The 24,191-nt window shown below is 26.9% G+C and overlaps 1 protein-coding gene and 1 pseudogene across 3 annotated transcripts; both read right to left on the bottom strand.

Annotated features, from left to right (window-relative positions):
• Window positions 1–233: 233 nt before the first annotated feature.
• LOC107437375 (uncharacterized) lies at window positions 234–22,469 on the bottom strand. Of its 3 annotated transcripts, none has more exons than XM_043047384.3 (5): window positions 22,383–22,469; window positions 11,382–11,564; window positions 8,835–8,966; window positions 5,300–5,549; window positions 234–2,828 (listed from the first exon to the last, which is right to left on the bottom strand). In XM_043047384.3, exons 2-5 carry the CDS (start codon window positions 11,556–11,558, stop codon window positions 2,452–2,454), a joined length of 936 nt encoding a protein of 311 aa, XP_042903318.2. In that variant the 5' UTR covers window positions 11,559–11,564; window positions 22,383–22,469; the 3' UTR covers window positions 234–2,451. The 3 variants fall into 3 exon arrangements, with proteins under 3 accessions (XP_042903318.2, XP_087021632.1, XP_042903316.2); XM_087165506.1 differs by lacking the exon at window positions 22,383–22,469 and adding an exon at window positions 21,445–21,480; XM_043047382.3 differs by lacking the exon at window positions 22,383–22,469 and adding an exon at window positions 13,723–13,933.
• On the bottom strand, window positions 16,565–17,203 carry LOC139425289 (histone-lysine N-methyltransferase SETMAR pseudogene; annotated as a pseudogene).
• Window positions 22,470–24,191: the final 1,722 nt, after the last annotated feature.

A 24,191-nucleotide genomic window follows, 5' to 3' on the forward strand; every position in this document is an offset into this window, starting at 1 on the left:
GAGAAAATAAAGTTAATGAAATTGTTAATTTATCAAAAAGATTCTGATGCAAAATTAGAATTCAAATTCAACTATTAAGCTGTTATTTGTTGCTAATAAATTAAATGTTTTTTAATATTCAATGTGCTTTAAATTACTATACTACCAAAGTGAGTAAATTATTTTTCAACAAAAAGGAGTAATATGGAAAAAAATATTTTTTATTTAAAAAAATACAAATCATTCATACAAAATGGGGTAAACAAAAATGAATCGAAACAATTCTTTTGAAGTAATGATAAAAAAATTATCACAAATCAGGTTAGCATCGGTACAGACCAGCTGTAACAGTAAAATTGATAAACAGAACTGTTTTTAACACTTGTAATAGAGATCTTGATATTCGTACTTTTAACAGTTTTTATTTATTAATTTTTCGTATGCCAATTGGAGAAAAAACTGATTAAAATGTAATACTAATTCAATTCTCATGTTTCAAAACTACATAAAATTTGGCTCAAAGCTGAAAAAAAATCAAATATATTTAAAAATCATATTGCAATGGTAATTTTACAAAAAGTCATTAAAGACTTTAAGAAGTACATATTTATTGTCAAACACATCAGCATTTTCTGGTATTTTATTAAATCATTTAAAAAATATTATTTTTAACTAATACCTATACTCCATAAATCCATGCAAAGTACATAATTTTACTTCGTTCAAAAAGATTTTTTTAAAAATTCCAGAAGTATCTGGAATATTTTTTTAGCTTCTTAAAGTACCAAATAAATGATTTTCAATATCTTTCATTAACATTATGTCAAAAATCGTCCAAAAAAAAGTTTAAAAAATTTCCAAAACATAAATTATGCACATAGGAAATTATTTAATGAATGGTTAGAGTAAGTATTTCTTGACGAACTAAATGATTCAAATTATTATAATAAAATTAAAAGATTTAGCAACGAAACAAATAAATAAGCTAATGGAGTTCGAAACAGCTTATCATAGTTATTAGCATAACAGAATATTCTTATGCAATTCCATTTCAACATAAATTCATCTAAAATCTTGTGATATGATCAGAAAACAGATATCACATCTTTTCCTAAATGAATATATGCATAATATTTTAAAAAATCAAAGAAAAAGAGATTTACGATCTTTGAAAAATAACATCGTGTCAATGACATCATTATAACATCATTGTTAAAAATGAAAAGAAAATAGAAAAAATGATTTTTTTGGGGGGGGGGGAATTATTTTTTATGCGTTTTTAAAGGTTTCCGATCGTTGTTTCTGATAAGGATTTAAACTCATTTAAATGATTGAAGCACACTTTGAAAAGAGTATGGTCAAAACTACCAGATTATGGTAAAATTTACCGTGTTTTTTGCTCCATGGGAACAACCAAAAATCTCGGTAATTTTTATCGAATTGCTTTGGTGATGATTTTGGTATAATTAACAGTAAAATGTAGTTGGATAATATGTCATAAAATTCGGTTAATTTGAAAAAAATTGATTATTTTATCATGATACCTTAGAGCATGGCAAAAAAAATATTAATTTGGTTAAAATTATTTTTCAGTTTCGCACTTTTAACTAAATGCGTAGTGATAAATATTATAATTTTGAAAACGAGAATTTACCATAAACCGTTACCATGAAATGGTGAAATTACCAAATGAATATTTTCAATACCGTATGTTTTGGTTTTTAATACCGCGACTATGGTTGTTGTTGTTTTTTATCAGAAAAGGGTATTTTACCGTAATTTTTCCTCCGTGCACAATATTTTTGTCACTGATTGTTATTATAAAAACATGTTAAAAAGTTGAGATGAATTATAAAGACAAAGACTTAATGTTTTAAAAAGACAATGTAAATCAGCTTTTTATAAAAATAATAACAATAATAATGATAATAAGTAATGATAAAAGAAATTTTAAAAATGTTTGTGAATAATCACAACAAAAAAATCAGAAATAATAAAAATATAAAATGATTAAAAGTGATGATCAATTATAAATAAAAAATACTTGGCCGCAACTAATGCATCATTGAGAACTTCTAAAGAAACAGTAAATCAGCTTTATATAGAAAAATTAATACAAACTAAAAAGAAGAATTTGTTTTGCTAGCCAGTTATAATAAAAATATATTTAATGGGCAGCAATTTGGTAATAATTGAATAATTTAATGTGAGCATATGTTCTATAATTAATGTTTTATAGGTTTACTAGCAATTTTGAACTGAAAAAAAAAATCGTTTGCATTTGGTATTATACGAAACAAATTGAAAATATTCTTTGAAAATACGCATCTCAAATGATTCTATGCAGTAAAATAGAACAAACTATTGAATTCAACTTGACTTTGACTTTCAACGTAACAAAAACAGCTGAAAACTTTTCTTTATAAAAACATGTTTTTCTTTTTAGAATATAAAGAAAAAGTAAAAGTTGCATTAGGAATTGGGCTTTTTAGCCTCCAGCATCCATCGAAGTTTCGGATCCTTCTTTATACGTTCCATAGCTTCTTGGAACGTTTTTACAGGAGAATAGGTCGGCCTGATAGAAGGATACTTTTTTCTTTTCTTATTGTCTTGGGGAAAGATGTTCTTTGTGGGTTTCTGTCGAGATGGCTTGACTGTGATAGGCTTAGCGGTCATTGGTTTTGACGGCTTATACGTAACTGACGTCGTAAAGCTTGGCTTCTGAGTAACTGGTCTTTCATCAATTACGGTTTGGTCTGTTATTGCTACATCAGCACATGATTTGAAAGTTTCTTGATTGCCACAACCTAATCCATAGGTTCCATCCTTGCATCTACCCCAGTTGTTTCCTAAAAGAAATAAATCTTATTAATAAATTGTTCGATGGCAGTTGTATTCATTGTAATCCTATGTTGATAAGAATTTATTTTGTTTCATTTATTCTCCGTTCGTTTAGCCTTCATGGTAATTTAAACCTAAACCTAAATAATGAAGAATTTCATTATTTTGAGTACTTGAATAAGGTGAACAATTGCATAAATGACTCATAAGGAAAAAAATGGGTTTTAAAAGATTTTTTATTATATTCTTTGTTTTCACACTTATTTTTTATTTTCCTATAGCATTTTACCTTCACTAAAAAAATTGCTCAAGTAATTATATGCTTCTAAACACGTTTTATTTGAGAATATAATAACTGTAGTTATTTTTTCAGGACAAAAAAAAAAAATTGTTTCCCCTCAAGAAGACATGAAAAACATCATTCAGGCCCAAGTCGGAGATATATCTGTAATATTTTGGGAATGTTTTTTTCTTATTATGAATTAGACAGGTTTTCCGATGTCTACTAACTTAAAGCAGCATGTTTATTTTAACACTCTAAATGCTCTGGTTAGCATTTCAGTTAGAAATTATCATTTTTATTATTTTCAGTTGGAAATTTTTCAGTATGCTTTTTACACACTCTTATTGTTTAAGGTAAGAGCAGGAAAGTACACTGGGCTCGAATTTACAATCCAGTGGCCTTTAACGACTCTCTCTTTTTAGAAGATCTTTCTCTTTTCTGCAGTTGGTTGCAATTATAATACAAGCTTTTATTTCTTTTAATATGTGTTAACTAAACTAAAAAAAAGAGACTAGAATCATTTTTATTTTATTTAAGAAAATGCCTAACAGAAGACCGGTCGCTATATTTCATTGGATGGGAAAATCGCACACCTGGTTAAAAAGAATGTGTGACTGGTTTTATGAACACTCACACATCCTAGTACATATCGATTGAACTGTACAATCACCTGACTTGAAACCCATAGAAAACTTGGGGGCATTTATGTAAAAATCGAATAAAAATTGATAAAAACATTCTCGAGTAAATTTTCACCATCTACACTGGGTGTCAGAAATTGGTTGCGGTCCTCGTTAAAAACCTTGTCTATTCACTTCGTAACCGAATCTAAGTGGCTGTATAGTTCAGAGCCGGAATTACATAATAAATTAAATAATAGTTATATTATTATTAATTATATTACATTATTAATTATATTATATTATTAATAATCACCAAATTAAATAATAATTATGAATTGTATAATTAAATTTTCTCTAATTTCTTTAAGACTACTAATTTTTTGTTCGGTTAGCTTACATAAATCTTACCTTACCACTGAAGTGCATATATGACGTAAAATATAACTCTAAATATTTAATTTAATTCTCAGAAATAAAAAAAAAGTCTGCATTTAATTGGAAATTAATACCTTACTGCAGCTGGTAAACGTGGAAAAATTAACTGTTTATAATATCAGGAAACACACCAAATAGCCTCAAAAATCATCATCAGTATTGAGACTCAGTAAAAAATTCTGGATCAAAATACGGTATAATACGGCATAATTACGGTCAATTTACGATCAATTTACGATATAAAGCACCGGGAATTTAAGTGCCGGTACTTTATACCGTAAAATACTATACCATAAATATTACAATAATATTTATTTAATTAGAGTGATTCATTGATTTTAGGGTAATTATTATAGTGAAAATTAGGGTACATGAGAATTTTTTGTTGCTGAACATGCTCTGGAAAAATTGAATATTACTGTAAAAAGTACCGGCACCCTGAATGCCATTTGCGAACTGGAATTTTTTATTTTTGATCTGATTTTTGACCTGGAATTTTTTTACAATGTATATTCACAAGTGTTCCCGTTGGTTCCGAAAATATATTTATCTAACAATCCCAACGTAGTATTCAATTTTTTTTGGGAGGGGGAGGATATTGAATTTTATACAGTAAATTACATAGATTTATTCAACGAAGATTAAATATTTATTACGATGAAATTATATTTTGATTCCTTTATGATTGTAGATTTGCATTCAACGAAGATTAAATCTATAACGAAGAAATTATATTTTGATTCCCTTATGATTGTAGATTTGCATGTAGATTGAACGAAGATTAAATATTTATTACGATGAAATTACATTTTGATTCCTTTATGATTGTAGATTTGCATTCAACGAAGATTAAATCTATTACGAATAAATTATATTTTGATTCCTTTGTGATTATAGATTTGTATGTCAACAGTGGGTATTGTATTGCTATAAACTATTCATTATGTAGTTATATATTATTTTAATCAATACCCTTATAAATTTATACTTTTAAATATGTTAAATTAAGCCAAATATTGCGTGCATAATTTTTTCAGAAACAAATGATATCCCTTTAGATAGCTAGTATATACGTAAAACAGTTTGTTTAGAAATAGCACATAAATCATGTGCAAATACCTTCCATGAAACTACTAACCTGCAGTGTAAGTCCATTGGAAGACACAATGTTTGCAAGTGAAACCTTTTGGTAGTTGCAAAGCCAATTGAACCATTGATCTGCCATGTCTCTCAACGTGATATCGAGTGTTTGTTTCGTTGATGATAGTCAATAGATTCTGATCCAGGCATTCTTGCGTAACTTCTTTTTTGGGATTCTTGCTGGGACAGATTCGGAATTCAAAGAACCCTCTGTGATTGGTTGTCACGTCAACGACTGCAGAAATAATCTACGGCATAAAAGGAAAGATCAAAATTGGGATATGATTATAAAAACTCAAGCAAAACTCTAATGCAGGTTTTCGCCGCTTCTCTGCATCACAAATACTGTTTACTTTAGCTTAAAAATATTCTTAAAGGACTAGTTAGTTATAATTCTTCATTTGGTTTCCTTGCCTTTCCGCTCTCTATTTAAAACTGAAATTATGTGTGGGTAAGCATTAATTGCTGCAAATTTGTATTTACATTTTGTTACAAATACCTGCTTTGTTAAATAGTAGTCTTAAATAATATTTTAAGAGAACAAAATTTTAAAAAAAAATTAAACTAATTATTTTCTATTTAAAACAATAACAGCTAAATAATTGTGTTAATTCATTTACCTTATTAAAAAATGTGTTTTTTTACTTTAAATATTTTTTTAACGTTTGAATGAATGAGATGAATGATTCAAAGCTTTTGTTAATAGAAATCGCAAATATCATTTTGCTATTGACATTGAACAACCGATTCAATTCTGAGTTTACGACTAACAATTTTCAACCCCGTAAAATTGTATTTTTGAAACCAATCCGGAAGACAAGAAAACTCCGGGATCAAGCATCGGGACAAGCTAGCCTTCGTGATGAACTTTTTGATGACGTAACATGGAGAGGAAAACCACGAAAACCTTCCATAATTAGGCCGAAAGCAAGGGAATTCTAACCTATGATTCGTCTACCACTGAAGATATTTTACGTCAGCACTGTGGTCAGTGAAAGCCGTGAGCTGAATTCGTATCAACGAGCCATCGCTGTTATTTGACCCTGATTATCTCATTACCCCCTGGGCCACAGCGGCTATATAACATTTGTTAATAGGATTCACAAATACCATTTGTTAATGTTTCTCAAAACTCCCATTAAAACATGAAAAGAATAAATATGTTTGGTCGTTGTTAGCCAATTAATAACCATTGAGCAAGCCATTAGTAATTCTGCATCTAACAAAAATTCTTACTGTTTATCTAACAATATTATGTTTGAAAAATGCCGTATGAGAAACGATGTGACATCTAATTATCCATTAAAGTATACAACTTATCAACAAAATGTATACAGTATATCATTCAAAGTCATTATTGTTTACAAAATGATTCGAACACGAGCCTGCGGTTGTGTTAAATTAACTCTTTATCGGCGTCGTATTCGCAGCAGGAATGCCATGTATTCAAATCCATCTTCAAACGTTATCTAAGGTGATCTAGTTGTGACTCTGCATTGTGTGAGCTCATTTTTATCTTCTACACTATTTCAAAGAGATAATCATCAGGCTCATTAATATCCAAGTTCATTGCTTGATCTGAAAATCTCAAAGTTCACAAATGGGCTGCTAAGATTTTGTACGATAAGTAGTGTTGATATCGTCCAAACACGAGTGGAATCGAATAGTTTTTTTTAAAAATGAAATGCTATTATATTTAGGCCTTTCATGATGTTTCGTTTGGGTAAAAATTAATAATTTTTTTTTATTGAAATATAAACCTGATTATCTTGTGAGAGCAAAATATATCTTACTTAAATTAAAATATTAATAACTAGTGTTTGATCTTAGCTATCTTTGAAGAAATGCTATTTACGGGATTTTGTTCGAACTTATAAACTACGTAGAAATTATTTTAATAACAAACGCTTGAGATTGAAGTTCAAAGTTTAATTAGAACGAGTAAAAATACTCCTTTTTACGTAAAAGTTGGTTACTAATCATTATATGACAAGAAATAAATAAAGTAATAAAAACTGATTCGAAATTCATAATAAACAATTCTAAACGGGGATTTATTTTTAATACCATTTGAATACCATAAAGTAATGCTTCCGAAAACTATCGTTTGCATATCTTTAAGCATAAATACTATTTAGTATTTTTTTTATCTATAATTATATCGTTTGCATTATTTTTAATCTTTTATGGAATTCTATTTAAGTTAATCACACAACGTCACTTGCAGGATTGCCATTGATTAGTTCAGTGCTCGATTTTTGTTCTACCGCTCACAAGGTGAGAATCTTTTTCGATTTCAATTGCATGCAATGTGATCTTTTTTTTTTTAAGAAACATAAAGAATATTTTTTTATATCTGTTAATTTTTTTTTGTTTAAAGTAGCTAAGTTAGAAGTTTTAATTTTGCTCTTAACAATAGTGATGAATATTACAATAGGTTATCATTACGCAAGATTATTTAAAATTTGCGCTACTGGAAAAAAATTTTATGGGCATCCAATTTTTATAAAATAAAAATTGTCTAACCTATGATGTTTTAAAGTTACGAATAATTTTTGTGAAAAAAGTAGTGTTAAAACTGAAGAATTATTTTTTTAATTTTAATCGACTTCTTTGATAAATTAAATCCTATGAGTAATTATTTTTTCAGCGCTCTTTAAGTTTTTAATTTTATAAATTAACAAATTTCGTTTTAAAATGTATCATTTAACTCATATTAAGGGCGCTCCATATGTTGACAGCAATAAATAAAATTCTACATTAAAATTATATTTGAAACTGGGGTAAAAATATTGCATATTAATCTGTTTTATATCGTATGCATATTATCATCGATCATTTTGATTCAGTTATTACATTTAAATCATGAATAAAATAACTTTATATAAATTTCTGAATTCTTAACTTTAATAAAATATGAAAATTCTTAAATCTTATAAAATTTGCTAATTATAAACCCTTCGATGCAAAATTTTTATTAATCACATTTTTCATACTTTTTCATTATTTTGTATTAAATTTGAACAAAATAAGTGAAAAACATTATATTTAGCCTTTTTAATAATTTTTGGTTATGAAATACAGCATAAAGCACCTGCGTCTTTTTTTGCATTAAAGGTAAAAAATTCCAAACATGACTCATTTCCAGACAATTTTTCAAATTTACACTATTTGCAGTTATTACGTTCTAAAAGAAACAATTATTCATCATCGACTTTTTTTTAGAATTTGCAAAATCAATTGTTAAATTTTTGAATGTGAATGAAAACAAAAATTTCCAAATTAATTTTTTTGGATTTTGCTTTTTAGTATAAATATAATTCCGATAATCTAACAGATTTTTTAAGCAACTATAAAACTATTTTTTATTATTGAAAAATACCAAAATATTTTTTTGCTTATTAGTGCATCAGAAAATAATGTATGAAAAGGACACCGGTGTCCAATTTGAAATCAAAGGGTTAACTTTAATTAAATTTGCAAATTTTTAGCTTTAATTAAAGTGAATAATTTATTTAATATTTTAACTTTACTTGTCCTGGCTTGTATCTTCTGACAATTATTCCATTTGCATATTTCCCGCCAGCTTCATGAGGTCTTGGATGAGGAACATGCCATGCATCACCACATACTCCACATTTACCACCATTCTGCTTCCAATGGGTCTAGAAAAAAAATTTTGTTGCATAATTTTTCTGAATTGGATTTAAAATTAAGAAAATATATCTTTGCATAATTATCGGAGATCATTGTTAGATCCTTTGACTCCATAATTTTTATTTTATTTTATTTCATAACCAGTGTTGAACGGCTGACCCAATACTGAGTTTAAGATGATCAATGTTCACCTTTGTAATTTTGAACCCAACCCAGAAGTCATTGTATCTTCCGGATCAAGCAAATGGGACCTACAAGACTTTTTATGGGAGCTCTTTAATGGAAATAATCAGCATTTGTGTTAAATGGAGAGGAAAACAACGAAAACCTCTCACAGTTAATCCGACGGCAAGAGGATTCTAACCCATGATCCGTCTACCACTGAGGCTACCGTCAGCATTGCGGTCGGTGCGAGCCGGGAATAGAATTCATATCAACCAGCCCGATCCTGGATCACGTCATTTGGAGGCGATTGCTCTATCCCTTGAAGCACAGCTGCTTTTGACTCGATAATTATAATTATTGAGTGTAATGAAAAGAAATTTATATAGGACATTTTTGGAAAGAAATGAGATTTCTCAGGAAACAAATGGGCATACTTATCTAAACAACATAAATTCTGGTTTAGAATTCTTTATCGTTTGCAGATTTTAGGATTGAAATGAATTTAACAAAAAGCAATTGCTGATTAACCCCTTAAAAAGCATCTCTTTTAGCTTTAAATTAAAAAGCTCAGAGGGCGAAGGAATTGTTTAAATTCGTGTTAATGATTTATAGGTTTTATTTTTTGGAAGCTTACGAACAAGAAATAAAGCAAGGTGTAATATGCAATTTAAATTGTTATCACATAAGCTTCTTATTTAATTTATTGATTTAATGAATAATGCGTAAGATAAAACCGCCACATTTATTAAAATGTTATTTTGAAATTAGAACCTTTCAGCTCTCCAAATATGTATACCAAATTTACAGAATACTTTTCATAACGATTTATTGTTTCAAATTTACGTTTCTCTATTTATAAAAAAAATCTCGAATTTTAATAATTATAAAAAAAAATTTCCTATTCTTTAATCGCCAGAATGAAAATCAGGTGATATTTTCGGTCATTATTCTAAACACGGCGTTTTATCTAAACGGCAGTTTTACTCTTGCAGGGATGCTAGCTTCTACGAAACGTGTCATTGAAAATAGTACATCGCACTTAATCTTTCTCATATATTTCAACAGAACCCATATAAATAACGTTTTGGAACATCTTTTGTACTGTCAGAATAAATAAAATAAATAAAAATTCTTTTTTGCTTTTTAGATTTAATTCCTTTAATAATTCGAGGAATTTTACTTTCATTGTATATGAGTAAAATATTGCTATTTCGGAATCAGCGTTATACTTCGTGCTTAAAAACATATGTATGCATTTTAAGATTAAAAAGTCAATTTTACAAATAAAAATTAAAATTATAATTGCGCATGCTCAACTTGTTGATATTTTTCGCTGAAAAATTTATAAACAATTCATTTAATCAACTAGTTCTTTTTTTTTAAATTTCTGTTTGTAAAAAAAAAACTATTGTCATCCTAATCTCGGTGCTGATAGTTTGATATTGATTCACTTATTATATTATAGCATATATATTTCTATAATAAATGCAAATTGACAATAAAAAAAGTATTTAAGAAAATATTCCTCTACATCTAAACAAGCACTTTGTTATAAGAGAGCTTCATAAATTCTACTTTTAATACAATATAATGTCCATTTTTAAACAGGAAACGAAAACATGAGAAATAAAACATTTTAAAAGTAAAAATTAAAAAATTTTATCCACGGAAAACAGGATTATTTTTATGCTAGAGTTTAAAATTGCATAAAACAAGCTAAGCATAAACTTTAAAAAAAAATTTAAATTAAAGAGGCTATAAAAAATTACCATTATTAGTAACGAAACACATTCTATGTGTGGGCATTAATGATTGCACTGTTTTGTTTATAGCACCGATACTGCTGTATGTCTTCTATTATTGCGTTTAAAGTTGTTTCTAAGTTAATATAATAATTTGAAACTAAGTATATAACTTCATTGATAAAATAAATGCCATTTAAGTAAACTTTTCGAATGTTTTGACAGTAATATTGTTTGTTTTTTTTAATGAATTTCTTAGAAATAGCGTTAAAAAATTTTTTTAAAAACTTATAATTTACAGTGCCCAATCTTAAAAATACTAAGATTTTATTAAAAATTAATTATTATGCATTAATTTCTTTTTAAATCATTATTAAACAATGCAATTCTTTTTTTACTTTATTAATTAATACAGTTCATTTTAATTTAAAAGAAATAAGAAATTTCTTAATGAATATAAAATTAATATGACTATTTTAATTCAAATTCGAAGAAATAGGAAGGAAAGGACTGTACATTCATTCCTCCACAGTACAATCCATCATCATCGTAATTTTTTGGAGTATCATATCCGAATCTCCACATGCTAGGACGCGATGGTGGCTCCATCAGGCGAGCATGACACGAAATAGACGTGATTGTACAAAATATTGTTGCCAGGAAGAGAGCAACACTTACACCTTTGATAATCATAATTTTCTAAAATAAAAATAAATAAAATATAATAAAAGCAAATAAAAGTAAATAAATAAGCAACAATATGAGATAAATTAATAAAACGGATCCTAATACTTGAATTGTTTGAATTTCTAAAGAAATTTAAATATCCAAAACAAACTTCCTTCGAAATTTCGAAAGAAGATGTATAATTGATTTCACGAAACATTCTTGTGCTTTTCCCCAGAAATTTTCTAAAACTCTTTCCAATTTTACTAAAACATTTTACGCATTCATTTTTTTAGGGATATGATGCTATACAGAGAGTTTTGAGACTAGTTTTAATTTCAAATAATACAATATTATTTGTAATATTTCTGTAAGGAAAAATTTTAATTTAAAATAATAATAATTATTCATCAAATAATTTGAGCAATGTTGCATAACAATGTATTATCGGATTATATTCTCTCAAAATATCTGTGATAGATGCAAAATTAAATGCCCCCCCCCCTTCCAAAGTACAATTACTGCTGTCTAAATTTTAAAAATATCTCAGAGCTGAAAATAAAAAGTTATACCATCTGATGAAGAGAAAAATAATTTTTATGATTATTTATGATTGTACTTTAATTGATTTACGATTTGTGTTATTTATATTTACATTTATTAACATGCAAAAAAAATTTTCAAAGAAAAATTCTTCCATTAGCCTTATTTGAAACTTGTTATGGAGAAAACTAAATCTTATCTAAACCAAATTTTCCAAATTTAGTTATATTTGATTGGTTTCTTTAAAATAAAATCATCTGTGTAGGAATTTCTTAATCCAATTATTGGTTAAAATTTAAAAACCACTTTGCACAGAAGCCAACTTGAAAAACGAAGGTACTTCGCATTTACGTCATTTTGCGGCAAATTTAGAGATTTAGCACAATGGTATCAGATCGAAAGAAGACTTAAAAAAAAAAAAATTTTCAACAATTAAAATAGTTTAGTTTTAAGGAAAAATTTAACAGCAACTATAATAATAAAAAAATTTAAAAAAATGTCCAAAAAAATAATAATACCTTCATTGTAAAAAATTTATTTAAAAATTGGGAACAATGCATTCTTAAAGCATTTACAAATTACAATTTTTTAATAAATTTTAAAAAAAAATTAGGACATCATAATGACACCAAGTAATTTTAAAATTCAGTAAAATAATTTTTTATAATATATTTTTTTATAATATATTTTTTATAATATTTCTTTTAATATGTATTGCAATTTTATATTAAATACTTACAAATAATTTAACTTATTTTACACACTGTACTTTTAATCTTAATACTAGAAAATTACTTTTAAAATGTATTTCCTCTAAAATACAATAATAGAAATTACATTTTTTAAAAACAATTAATAAAATAAGAACTTTTAAATTCCTAAACTTCTAACTTCCTATAAACTTCCTAAATCTTCCTTATCTTACATAAAAAATAAAAAAAAAAACTCGCTATAGTTGAATTTCGCCATTGATGTGCATATAAAATATTTAAAAATAATGAAATTATAATTCTGTGGCTTATCTGAAAAGTATTCGCATAAGAATTTTACATATCTTCATAAATATCATAATACGGTGAATTATAATTAAATATCGTTACTATTTTAAAATGCATATTACTAACTAAATGTTAATTTATATAGTTGAATTTCTAACACTATACTTGAATATTTTATGAACAAATCTTGTTCCATAATACTTCCTAATAACCGTTCACTACGAATCTATATGTTTATTAATGTATGTTATATTTCATTATTCAAGTATTTAATAGTGAGAAATAGCAGAACTTATATACTTAAATTTTTAAAAATGTCTACTTATAAATATATAATGTTCATATTTCGGGTCTTATTTTTCTTAAATTCGGTGTAAAATTTCCCTTTAAATGTTTCATTTATTAATGCATACTATATTTCAATATTAAATATTTTAAATACAATGAATTGCAATTCCATGTACCTATATGTCCGAAAATATTTTTAAATATTTTATATATATTTATATAAATATTTGCTAATATTATGTAAGAATTTAGTGTAATTAAATGTCATTAATAATTTATATGAAATTTTAGTATTAAATATATAATAGTAATGAGATTGCTGATTGTTGAAATCAAGCGTAAAACTGAATAACAGTACTCACCACTAAATACAGAGGTTCTCATCAAATCGGAAACGTACTCGAGGGTCAGTATCACCTAATAAAAGAAGACCTCCTCGTCTCACCACTTTTCTACCCGAATCACACATCTCAAGAATTTCCGTAGTTCCGCTCTTTCGGTAGTTTGTTTACTTTTTTTTCGGAACGAATTCATAATTGATTCTTTTTTAACTCGCGAAAATTTTTATTTTTTTGTTCGATTTCTTTTCCTGCCATTAGTCTCATCTTCTTTAGGTGTAGCTCGGAGGCAATGTAGGACGAGTCAGTTCTTAGTCACCACCCTATTTTTGTTCCTGTTGTCCATTTCGAGTTTTCGGTTTTTTTTATTGCAATTTTGATTTTTTTAGGTTAATTGCTGAATTGAAATTGATGTTTACAACTGTTATTGTTCATTCAGAAACTATTCTTATTTATTTCTCACTTGCAAGAAATCTCTATTATTATGTTCATTTCAATAATTTCGCACTTTGAAAATTGAATAACAGTTGCATTTGTTATATTTAATTTTCATATGAAACATTAAACGTGAATAGACATGCAATCATTTCCTATGTTTGTGTATGTTTAATTGTAAATAAAACATATAAATAAAAAAAGTTATAGTTACAAGTATTTAGGCTTTATTTTTTTATGTTAGTTGCAAAAAACAGCAATAGTCTAGGTCTAAGCAAGTCTTTATTGTTAGAATAATTGTTGCTACGAAGTAGTAATATAATTATTTTTTAAAAAAAACTTTTATAATAAATCGATTAAATATATTTAAAAAAATTAAAAGTGAATGTCTGTAGTCATTTCATGTTTATTTATTTTCATGTTTATTTATTTCCATGAAAATAAAAGAAATTAAGATCTAGAAAAGTTCTGTAAAATTAAACTTTGCAATTTGCAATTATTTGAGCTTCATTGTCTGCTACTGTTAACTGCAGACCATACCTAATTTTTATTTTTAGAAAGGATATAATTACAGAAAAGTGGATTTATAATTATTTTATGAGTTTACGTGGCATTTCACATGCATGCGTTTATTCTCAAATAAAAATAATGCAAATTAAAATTTCATAATTTTATTTTTCAACCTTAATTCCAACGTTAAACATGTATAATTACAAAAATTATAGCTTGTTTTCAGAAAAGAGATAATTATTTTTAAAAAATAATATTAAGATTATTTTTAAAAAATTATTAATCACCATTAGGTACATCGCTGTAGCTTCATCTCGAATTCCATTTTTAATATATTAAATTTTGATGTATTAAGTATTCATCATTTTTAATTAAATTCATTTTATTAAGTATACAATGCATACAAAATGATATAACAGTTAAGTCTGAAAAAAACTTTCGCTATATAATCTAAAAATATAACAACTCAAAACGTTTAAAATTTCAGAATTTAAACCTTTATTTAATTATTAATTTGCTATTTTGGAGCTGTTAAAGAAGCGTTCCGCTGTAATCGTTTCACACGGGGAAAATAATTCTGGTAAAATTACCGCACTGCCTGGTAATAAACATCTTTTCCAGTTTAAAAAATTTAAAAAAAAGCATAATTTTAGTGTTAATTTTCCCGTTTATATGGTAACGGAATTCCAGAATTTCTGGTTTTCAAAATTATAGTTATTATTACCACACGTTAAGTAAAAATACAAAACTGAAAAGCAAATGCCATGAAAAAGTATGCCATGCTCTTAAGTATCATGATAAAATTACTAAATTTTATCACACTTTATCAAGCCATATTTTATTGCTAATTTTGCCAAAATCATTATCAAAGTACTTCGATAAAATTACAGAGCTTTTTAATGTTCTCAAGGAGCCAGAAACTCTGTAAATTATACCATATTATATATTACCATATTCTTTTGCTTAATATGCATAGATTCCTTAGTAATATTAAATTGTACTTTTATAGACATTTTTCCCAAAAACATATGTAGACAGCACACCTTAATTGTATTTTGGGAAAACCTTTTAAGAAATAATAAACTTGCTGTCTGCTTGAAAGTCGTATTGACCCCTTCCTTCTCGCTCCCGTGAAAATGGCGGGGTAAGGTTTCGCCCTCTATTTCTTGCTCCCATGAAATTTCCGGGCTGGAGTGTTCAGTAAAAACGTGCAAATAAGAATGAAATTAATTCATTTTTTTTGCCTGGAAAAAATTTTTATTTCTCATATTTCACTCCATATGGCAATACCAGGATATTTTTTAAGGTAATTATAGATTGTTAGTTTATTTTAAAGTAAATATCAACTTATTTTAAACTAGATGTCAAAAAAATAGACACTTTTATGACCGTTTTCTTGAAAATTATCCGATCGTTAAGGGGTTAAGCGCTCTTGTTTTTCAGAAATACGGATAAAACTTCTTTTTCAAAAAGTAACTGAAATTAATGTTGTTGTTTTTCCAGATTTTTGCAATTTTCCTTGATAGGCTTTGTAAATTTGAATTCTTAATTTCGAGATATATATTTTATGATAGAAACGGAGTGAAATTGCAATAAAACCTGATGAAAAAAGCACATAATATTGGGTTGGAGGGAAAGTTCTGTTGTATTTTAGAGAAAATATTTGAATTCATTTATAAAAATATGCGTTTAATATTAATCAATTTTATATGCTTCGTTATTTGTTACAATCTGTTGCCATCTTTCAGGTAACCTGTGAATTCCTGTTTTGTAGAAGTTCTCGTCCTTAGAATTGAAATAGTCAGCAACTGCCTTAGAAACACTTACAAAAGACTTGAATTTTTTACCGGTTGGATAATTTTGCAGAGATCTGAACAGACAACAATCTGATGGTGCAATGTCAGGTGAATACGGTGGGTGATTAAGGATTTCCCATCCTAACGCATTCAGCTTTTGCAGTATGCGGTACGCATGCAGTATGCGGGCGAGCATTATCGTGGTGGAACACAATTCCTTTTCTGGACGCTAATGTTGGCCTTTTTTCTTTGATAGCTGCATTCAATTTATCTAGCTGATTGCAGTACAGATCCGCGTTGATGGTTTTTCCCTGTTTCTGTAACTTGTGGTACACTGGACCTTTCCTGTCCCACCACAAACAAAGCAGTACTTTTCGCTGATGGATACTTGGTTTTGGAACTGTTTCTGACGATATTCCTCGTTTGCAGTATGATTTTTTTTTCTTAATATTCTTGTAAAGAATCCACTTTTCATCTCCAGTAACCAGCCTGTCCAAAAACGGCTCCACATTGTGTCTAATCAGATGTGATGAACACATTCTTACACGATCAGACAAATTATTTTCCGTTAATTCATGTGGAACCCAAACACTTTGCTTTAACACAAATCCAAGAGATTTAATGTGATCTCCAACAGTTGTATGATGAATGCCAAACTCTTCTGCAATTTCTCGACTTGTTAAACGTGGATTATTTTCCAACATGGATTGCAAAACATCACTATCGATTGACGACAGAACTTTCCCTCCAACCCAATATAACATAGGCTATTTACAATACTGTTTTTTGAACATATTCTAAAAAAATTTTGTCAAGACAAAAGGTTTCTTTCACACATGCAAAATGGGAATTAATTGATGAATGTTTTAATCAATATAAAAAAAAGCCTAGTTAAGCTACCAGAATATGGTAAAATTTGCTAAGTTTCTGGCATTATGGAAACACAAAAAGGGCTGTTATTTTTACCGAAAAACTTTGGGAAATGTTTTTGGTAAAATGTAAGTATATAAGGTAAGTATAAATGCAAGTATATAAGGTAAGTATACAAGTAAATGTATATATAGTTTTATTATAATAAGCAAAATTGGGTAAATGTGGTAAGACTTTGTAATTTTATCATGATACCTTAGAGCATGAAATAAAAACCTATTTTTGGGTTAACTATACTTCTTAATTTCGTATTTTTTACTAAATGTCTTGTAATAAGAACTAAATTTCGTATTTTTTACTAAATGTCTTGAAATAAGAACTAAAATTTTAAAAAATCAAAATTTTCGGTAAACTTTTACCATCTGAACGGAAAAATTACCAAATGAATGATTTAAATGTTGCATATTTTGGTTTTATTCATCGGAACTATGCTGTTGTTGTTTTTTTTTTTAAATCAGAAATGTCATTACCATACAATACAATAATTTTAACAGAATTTATTTCCTCGTGCAGCAAATTGCGATGAGAATGTGATCAGAGCAAGATAAATTATTTACTAAATAATATGCTGTCAAAATCTGCCGAAATCAGCTTCTAAACATGTTATTCAACTCTGCGTGATTAGAATTTAGAGTAACTTTTTTAAAAAAAATATCTGTTCTCCGAAATATCAAAGTTTAAATCACTGTAAAAAATTACAATAAAAAATATTGTTATTATTAGTTGAGCATAACGTGCAGGAAGTTTTTAAACTTTACCTGTCAACTTAATAAAAATTTGATTTAGTTTGAAAATTTAGATTTATGACCGGCTTATTATTTTTTAACACGCAATAGCTTGTAGTGTGAATTATACTACTAACTACTACACTTTAGTACTTTAAATTTTATTTTATAATTAAAATCAATAAGGAATCTATTTTTTTAGAATAAATAATTTTAATGCATACTTTATAAAGAAATATATCAATCACTAAAAATTGATGGCGGTAAGCATAAATCATTTTCGCATTATAAGAAATCGTCAACAACTTTATTCGTCATGCAATATTTCTTGAGACTTTTGAATCAACAAAAACGTTCGAGCAATTAGAATGTCGGTCGACGACCCTACTTTGACCTTTATATTGCGGCTTCTGAATATTCATGGGCAACATTCTTAGATGAATCAATCTTCCGAATTCAGGGGAAAAGCGGAGATCCGTGATGTTACCGACGGTTACGCCTTTCCCTAAATAACATTCATCCAAATTTGAGAAAGTAAAAGAAAAGAATAAATTAAAAATCATTTTCACTTTTCTTTGAAAAATGATTATGAATTATATGTAATTTCACCGAGAGAAAATATTTATCAAACTTAATATTTAAAAAACAAACATTTGAGGCGAAAGATTTTTAATATTTTTTATGAACTCTGTTATAAAGGGGATATTTTATTTTTCAAATAGCTACTCTTGAAAATTCTAAAACTTTTCCGAGTAGTATGTGTGCAAATATTTCATTAAATCTGTTGCGTACATTGAACTATTTTAGGCAAATATTTTAATTTTCTTGAAACGTGTTTATGCAACTCTGTTAATGAAAACAATTTGGTTCTATATGGTTGAATAAACAATCTTTGCTATTGAAAAACAATTTATTATTTATTATGTTAAAAAAAAGAAGAAGAAAACAATTTTTAGAATTTTAAGGTAGGAGGATTGGAAAGTATAAACTAAAGATTGGGAAACTTTTTTGATTATTGTGCCAGTTAAAAATATTTACTTATTTACTGGTGTTAATATTCTTCTTAAAAATAATCTTAATTTTTTTTTTATTATTATTCTTAAAAATAATCTTTAAGCCATTGTACATTGATTTTAAATTATATAATTATATTGTTTAACTGTCTTTGATTAGTCTTTACTATTTTTGCATTTTTTTTTATTTTATAACCGTCGGTGAACATCTGACCCAATTTTGACGAGTACCAATGTTCAACTCCGTGTAATTGTAATTTTGAACCTAATCCAGAAGACAAGGAAACTCCTCCAAGGGTTATACTCTATTTTAAAAAATGTTTATAGATTATGTGTTATTTCTATGAACAAATAAATGTATTATTTTCAAATCTTAAAAATAAGCGTTTTTTTAAGAGTTTTTTAGATTTTTACTAATTAAATTTTTTAATATACACAGAACATAATTTACAGACAAGCTTTTTAAATAATTTTTCATTCTAATATAATTATTTTCCTAAATTCAATAACTATTTTCTGCATTTTCCGAAAAGAATTTATGCAATAGCTGAATTAAATGTAGTTTTGGTTTTGTATATTAAAATTTTTTAGTCAAATATTTAAAATTTATTGCATGTTCTATTTTTCATTAAAACAATAGTCATTGCATATTGAACTCAACATTTTATTTTGTCAAAAAAAAATTTTTTTTACTTATTCATTTACATATTTATTTATTTATATATTTATTCATTCATCTAATTTATAAATTTATTCATTTATATATATTCATTCATTATGCCATTGCATTATATTATATTCGTTACCACTGCACTGTGATATACTTCACCATTATTTATTTATTATCATTCATTCACTTTTCCTAAATACGTATATAGCTCGGCTGACAAAAATATCACTAAAACTTTTTGATATTCTTATACAAAAAACTTTTTTTCGGCAAAAAAACAGTTTGTTTCTTTTTTAAATGTACCTTTTTCAGTTTTCAAATTTTCAGATAAAAATGTTCAGTTTCAAAAGTTTTCAATTCGATGTGTGTCCCTTTGATCACATGGTAAACACCGAATCATGTACTTTTCACACATTTTGAATGTCGCCATTGTTAGTGATTCCTAACACTAGACAAACGCATTCTTTTTAACTTTCTTCAATGTTTTTGGCATCTGTGGTCCATAAATAGTGCCTTTGACTGAACCCCATAGAAAGAAATCACATAGCATAAGGTCCGGGGATCTTAGCGGCCATTTGATTACTGGCAAATCCAGTCAGACAATATTGGGTGAATTTTTGGTCGAATTAAAAAAATATTGACATAAAAGTTTTCAATGCAAAAAAAAATCGCTTAACAAGAATTTTCTTTGTAAAAAATGGAATGAAAAATTATGCATGAAGAAAAAAATCAAACAAGAAAGAAGAACGAGGAATGCCTTGATGGACAAAAGTAAAAGAATGTTTTCTGTCATGTTAGAAGAAAAATAAAACCACCAAAACTCTGTCAATAAACTATCCATGATAGAACTCAACAGAGAACTTAAAAAGTGAATTTATGCAACATTAGGAACCATTGAGAGTGTATAACTACAAAATGTGTGGAACGAACTTGATTATTTGATCCGATATTTGTCGTCTAACAAATGAATATCGGATGGAACACATCAAAACCAAAAAAAATTAGCATATTTTTCTTCACTTTCGTGTATTACTTATTGTAGTATGTGCAATAATTTCGAAACTATAAGTTTCCAATATGACATTCATTTGCCAGATAATTATGCACATTAATTTTTACTGCATTCTTAATCATTCTTTGAGAGCTATTAATAAATTATTAGAATTCTACTGAGCAAGAAATATTTCGAAGTACAAAACACAAGTTAAAAAAATTATGTAGCTAAATACTCTTTTTTTATTGCTCTTTCTCATTTCAGTACTGATTATAAGAAATAAATATTTATCATTGATAAAATGCATATTCATCTACATTTTTATAAATAGTTAGGGCAGTTAAATTTGATCACACTATAATTTTGTAAACAATTCTCAGGTAAATGAGAAATTTTGAAATAAAAGTCTGTTTTTTATCACCCATTAGCTACTCATTTTTGCAACTATATCTCATATTTGCAGAAAATTAGCCTATACCAAATGTACAGAATATATTCTGTTCTGCTGAAATTCAGGCAGTATTGGGGGAATCTTCGATCGAATTAAAAAACTATTACAAATTTTTTAAAGTAAAAAAAATAATCGTTATCCAAAAATTTCCGTTGGAAAAAATTTTAACGAAAAATCGTCCTTGAAGAAAATAATCGTACAAGAAGGAAGAACGATGCTTACCTCGCTGGGCAAAAGTTAAAGAATATTTCTGTTATACTAGAAGAAAAAGAATATTTTTGTTATGTTAAATATAACACAAACAACTTGATATCGCAATTTGTTTATTTATTAGTTTGAATTCCTGAAGTTTAGTAGGACCTTAAATTTAGATTTAAGAATATATTTTGAATTCCATTTTTAAAAATAGAATTCAAAATATTGAAATAGTAATATAAAATAAATTAATACATATGCTAGTTCATTCACGAATTGTGTAAAACCAATTGATTTTTTTCATTTATTTAAATAAAAAATTATTATCAAAATATTTTATCAAGATGCAAACTTTCTAAAAATATTTTTAAAAAGCTATTGTAACTTAAATTTTTCTTTCTTAGTTTTAAAGAAATTTCAAACCAAAAAAACTATGCTCTGAAGAAATATTAGGCAGTAATAATTTTCTGCGCTCCTAGCCAGTACTTAAATTTTAATTAATATTAACGATTATCTATTGATTAATATCTTATTTTAATTATATATAAATCTTATATTAATTGTCTTAATATTAATTAATATATTAATAATAATTAATATTATAATCTTAATTAATATTATCTAAGTTTTGAGGAAATTACAAACTCAAAAAACTATGCTCTGAAGAAAAATTAGACCGTAAGAATTTTTTGCACTCCTGGCTAGTACTTAAATTATAATAAATATTAACGGAACTTTTTTTTAAGAAAAATTGTTAATTAGCTTGAAGGTTAAAGCAGAATTTTGTAAGTTTTGTCCTTTTGTGAGAAATTTATCACATTTTAATTCGTATAAATTAGTTAAAACTTTATTTAATTTTTCAAAAATTAATTAAATTAAACGTGTGAACACTGTTTTAACGCCTTGATACTCATGAAAATATGTTTTATTTTTTTTTTTTATTTATATGAGCAACATATACTTACTGATTATTTTAGGAGAAAAACGAAATCAAAGACACATACGATTAAGTTCGAAAACGAATTCCAAGTGGTAAGACAACGCTTATATTATATCAACTTTTCTGGTAAAAAACACCTATTTATGCAGTTTACTATCATAAATTTGAAATGTTTATCTTATTTACATAAACAGTAGTGAAATTTATTTCATACAAAACTCTTTTTAGTGCGTTTTAATAAAAGTGATTCCTAGAAATAATCAGATTATTTAAATTCCTTTGCTACCAATTGAAAATAATTTGAAATAACACACTGCGAAAAATAAGTAATTCGGATTCTTTTTAAGTTACACCTTCTTACACCATTGGAAACTAATGACTTTTCTTTAAAAGAAAGGTCATTAGGCTTAACAACGTTCATTAATAGAAATGTTGTTAGGTTCGCCGTTTAAGGAGTCTTTAATCGAAGAAAATAGATAAAAATCATCAGTGTAGGAAATTATTTTTATTTATGTTTCGAAGAATATTTTCAAGATCATTCTGGTCACATATGTTAATAGTATACTCGCAGATTCATAACAATATAATAAACTTAATGATCGAAAAACATTCTAAATCGTTTTCATTTTTAATGCAAGCTGCTGCTATAGGTATCAGTAACATATTCAAAACCGTTTGCATGCTTTTGTCAACTACTCGTTGTTTGGTTTGGTTCCGACTAATGCGCAGCTTGCAAAATGTTAACTGATAATTCCCAATTTTTCAATAACATTTCTTATGCATATTAATATTAGATATTATCAAATCAACTAGAAAAATGATAAAAACCTATCAGTAAGATTTCAGTTTAATGTTCAAAAAAGTAAAATCTTAGTCAAAATCTTAAAATTTGATATCAAAATTCACTTAATTCAATGTCAAAATTTTATTAAAATCTATTATTATGTAAATTTTAAGAGTATTGCTCTTAAAATATTTGTAAAATATAAATTAATTAATTACTACAAAATGTAACAAACTTGATGTTTTTCGTATGATAGATTGAAAATGACTTTAAAAGATGAATAAAAAATTTGTATAATTAGCATAAGGCTTGATACGAGCTGCCTTTATAGTGATTTTTTTAAACGGAAGGTAATTATCATCTTGTCATATAATTTTGAATGTATACGCTATGCAAATTTTTAGGATTTTCTTTCATTCATTACATACTTAAACTCACGTTATAGTTAAAAGGTTTTCTTTTAGGCTTTTTGAAATATACCCATGTATTTAATCCAAACGCTAGCTTTGTACCGAGATAGACAGAAAAACAGCTTTATTTAACTGAAATTTACTTTCTTCCGTAAAGTTTTTAGATTTCGGAGCAAAAAAACTGAACTATGGAGCACATACTAGTAAGACTAATGCTGGATGAAAATTTTCTCCAAACTTAAAAAAAAATCGATCTGATGTTTTTGTTTCCTGACTCACACTGGCTGCTTTATTAGTTTTAAGAATAGTCAGACTATTAAGAACGGATGGCTGTGTGTCTTTTCCGAACATTCATTTTTAAAGATTAGAGAGTTATTAGCCATTACTTCCTCACCATAGCTAAATGGGGATTAGAAGAGACGTATCCACGTTCGTTTTCATCATACATCAATATGGTAACTTGAAGTAGTCCAATTCTCATAAAAGTTATGAATTGGACAAATTTAAGTAGGTTCCTTTAAGTCTCACTTTGAAAATAATTAAAAGGTCTTCATATCTAAAGGTAATAATAATAATATCTAATATGCTAACCTCATATTAATAATGAAAAGGGAACTATAAAATGCGCGAAAACTCTAAT

Source organism: Parasteatoda tepidariorum, chromosome 6 (assembly GCF_982258835.1).
Source record: "Parasteatoda tepidariorum strain Cologne lab strain chromosome 6, Ptep-v5.0, whole genome shotgun sequence".
NCBI classification, from domain to species: Eukaryota; Metazoa; Arthropoda; class Arachnida; order Araneae; family Theridiidae; genus Parasteatoda; species Parasteatoda tepidariorum.

Bases quoted from the DNA above. Each gene is read 5' to 3' on its own strand.
- LOC107437375 (XM_043047384.3), bottom strand. From the start codon at position 11,558: ATGATTATCAAAGGTGTAAGTGTTGCTCTCTTCCTGGCAACAATATTT. The intron at 8,967-11,381 runs GTACAGTCCTTT...TTTTTTTTCTAG, and splicing joins TGTACTGTGGAGGAATGAAT to ACCCATTGGAAGCAGAATGG. The intron at 2,829-5,299 runs GTTAGTAGTTTC...TATTTCTTTTAG, and splicing joins CCAATGGACTTACACTGCAG to GAAACAACTGGGGTAGATGC.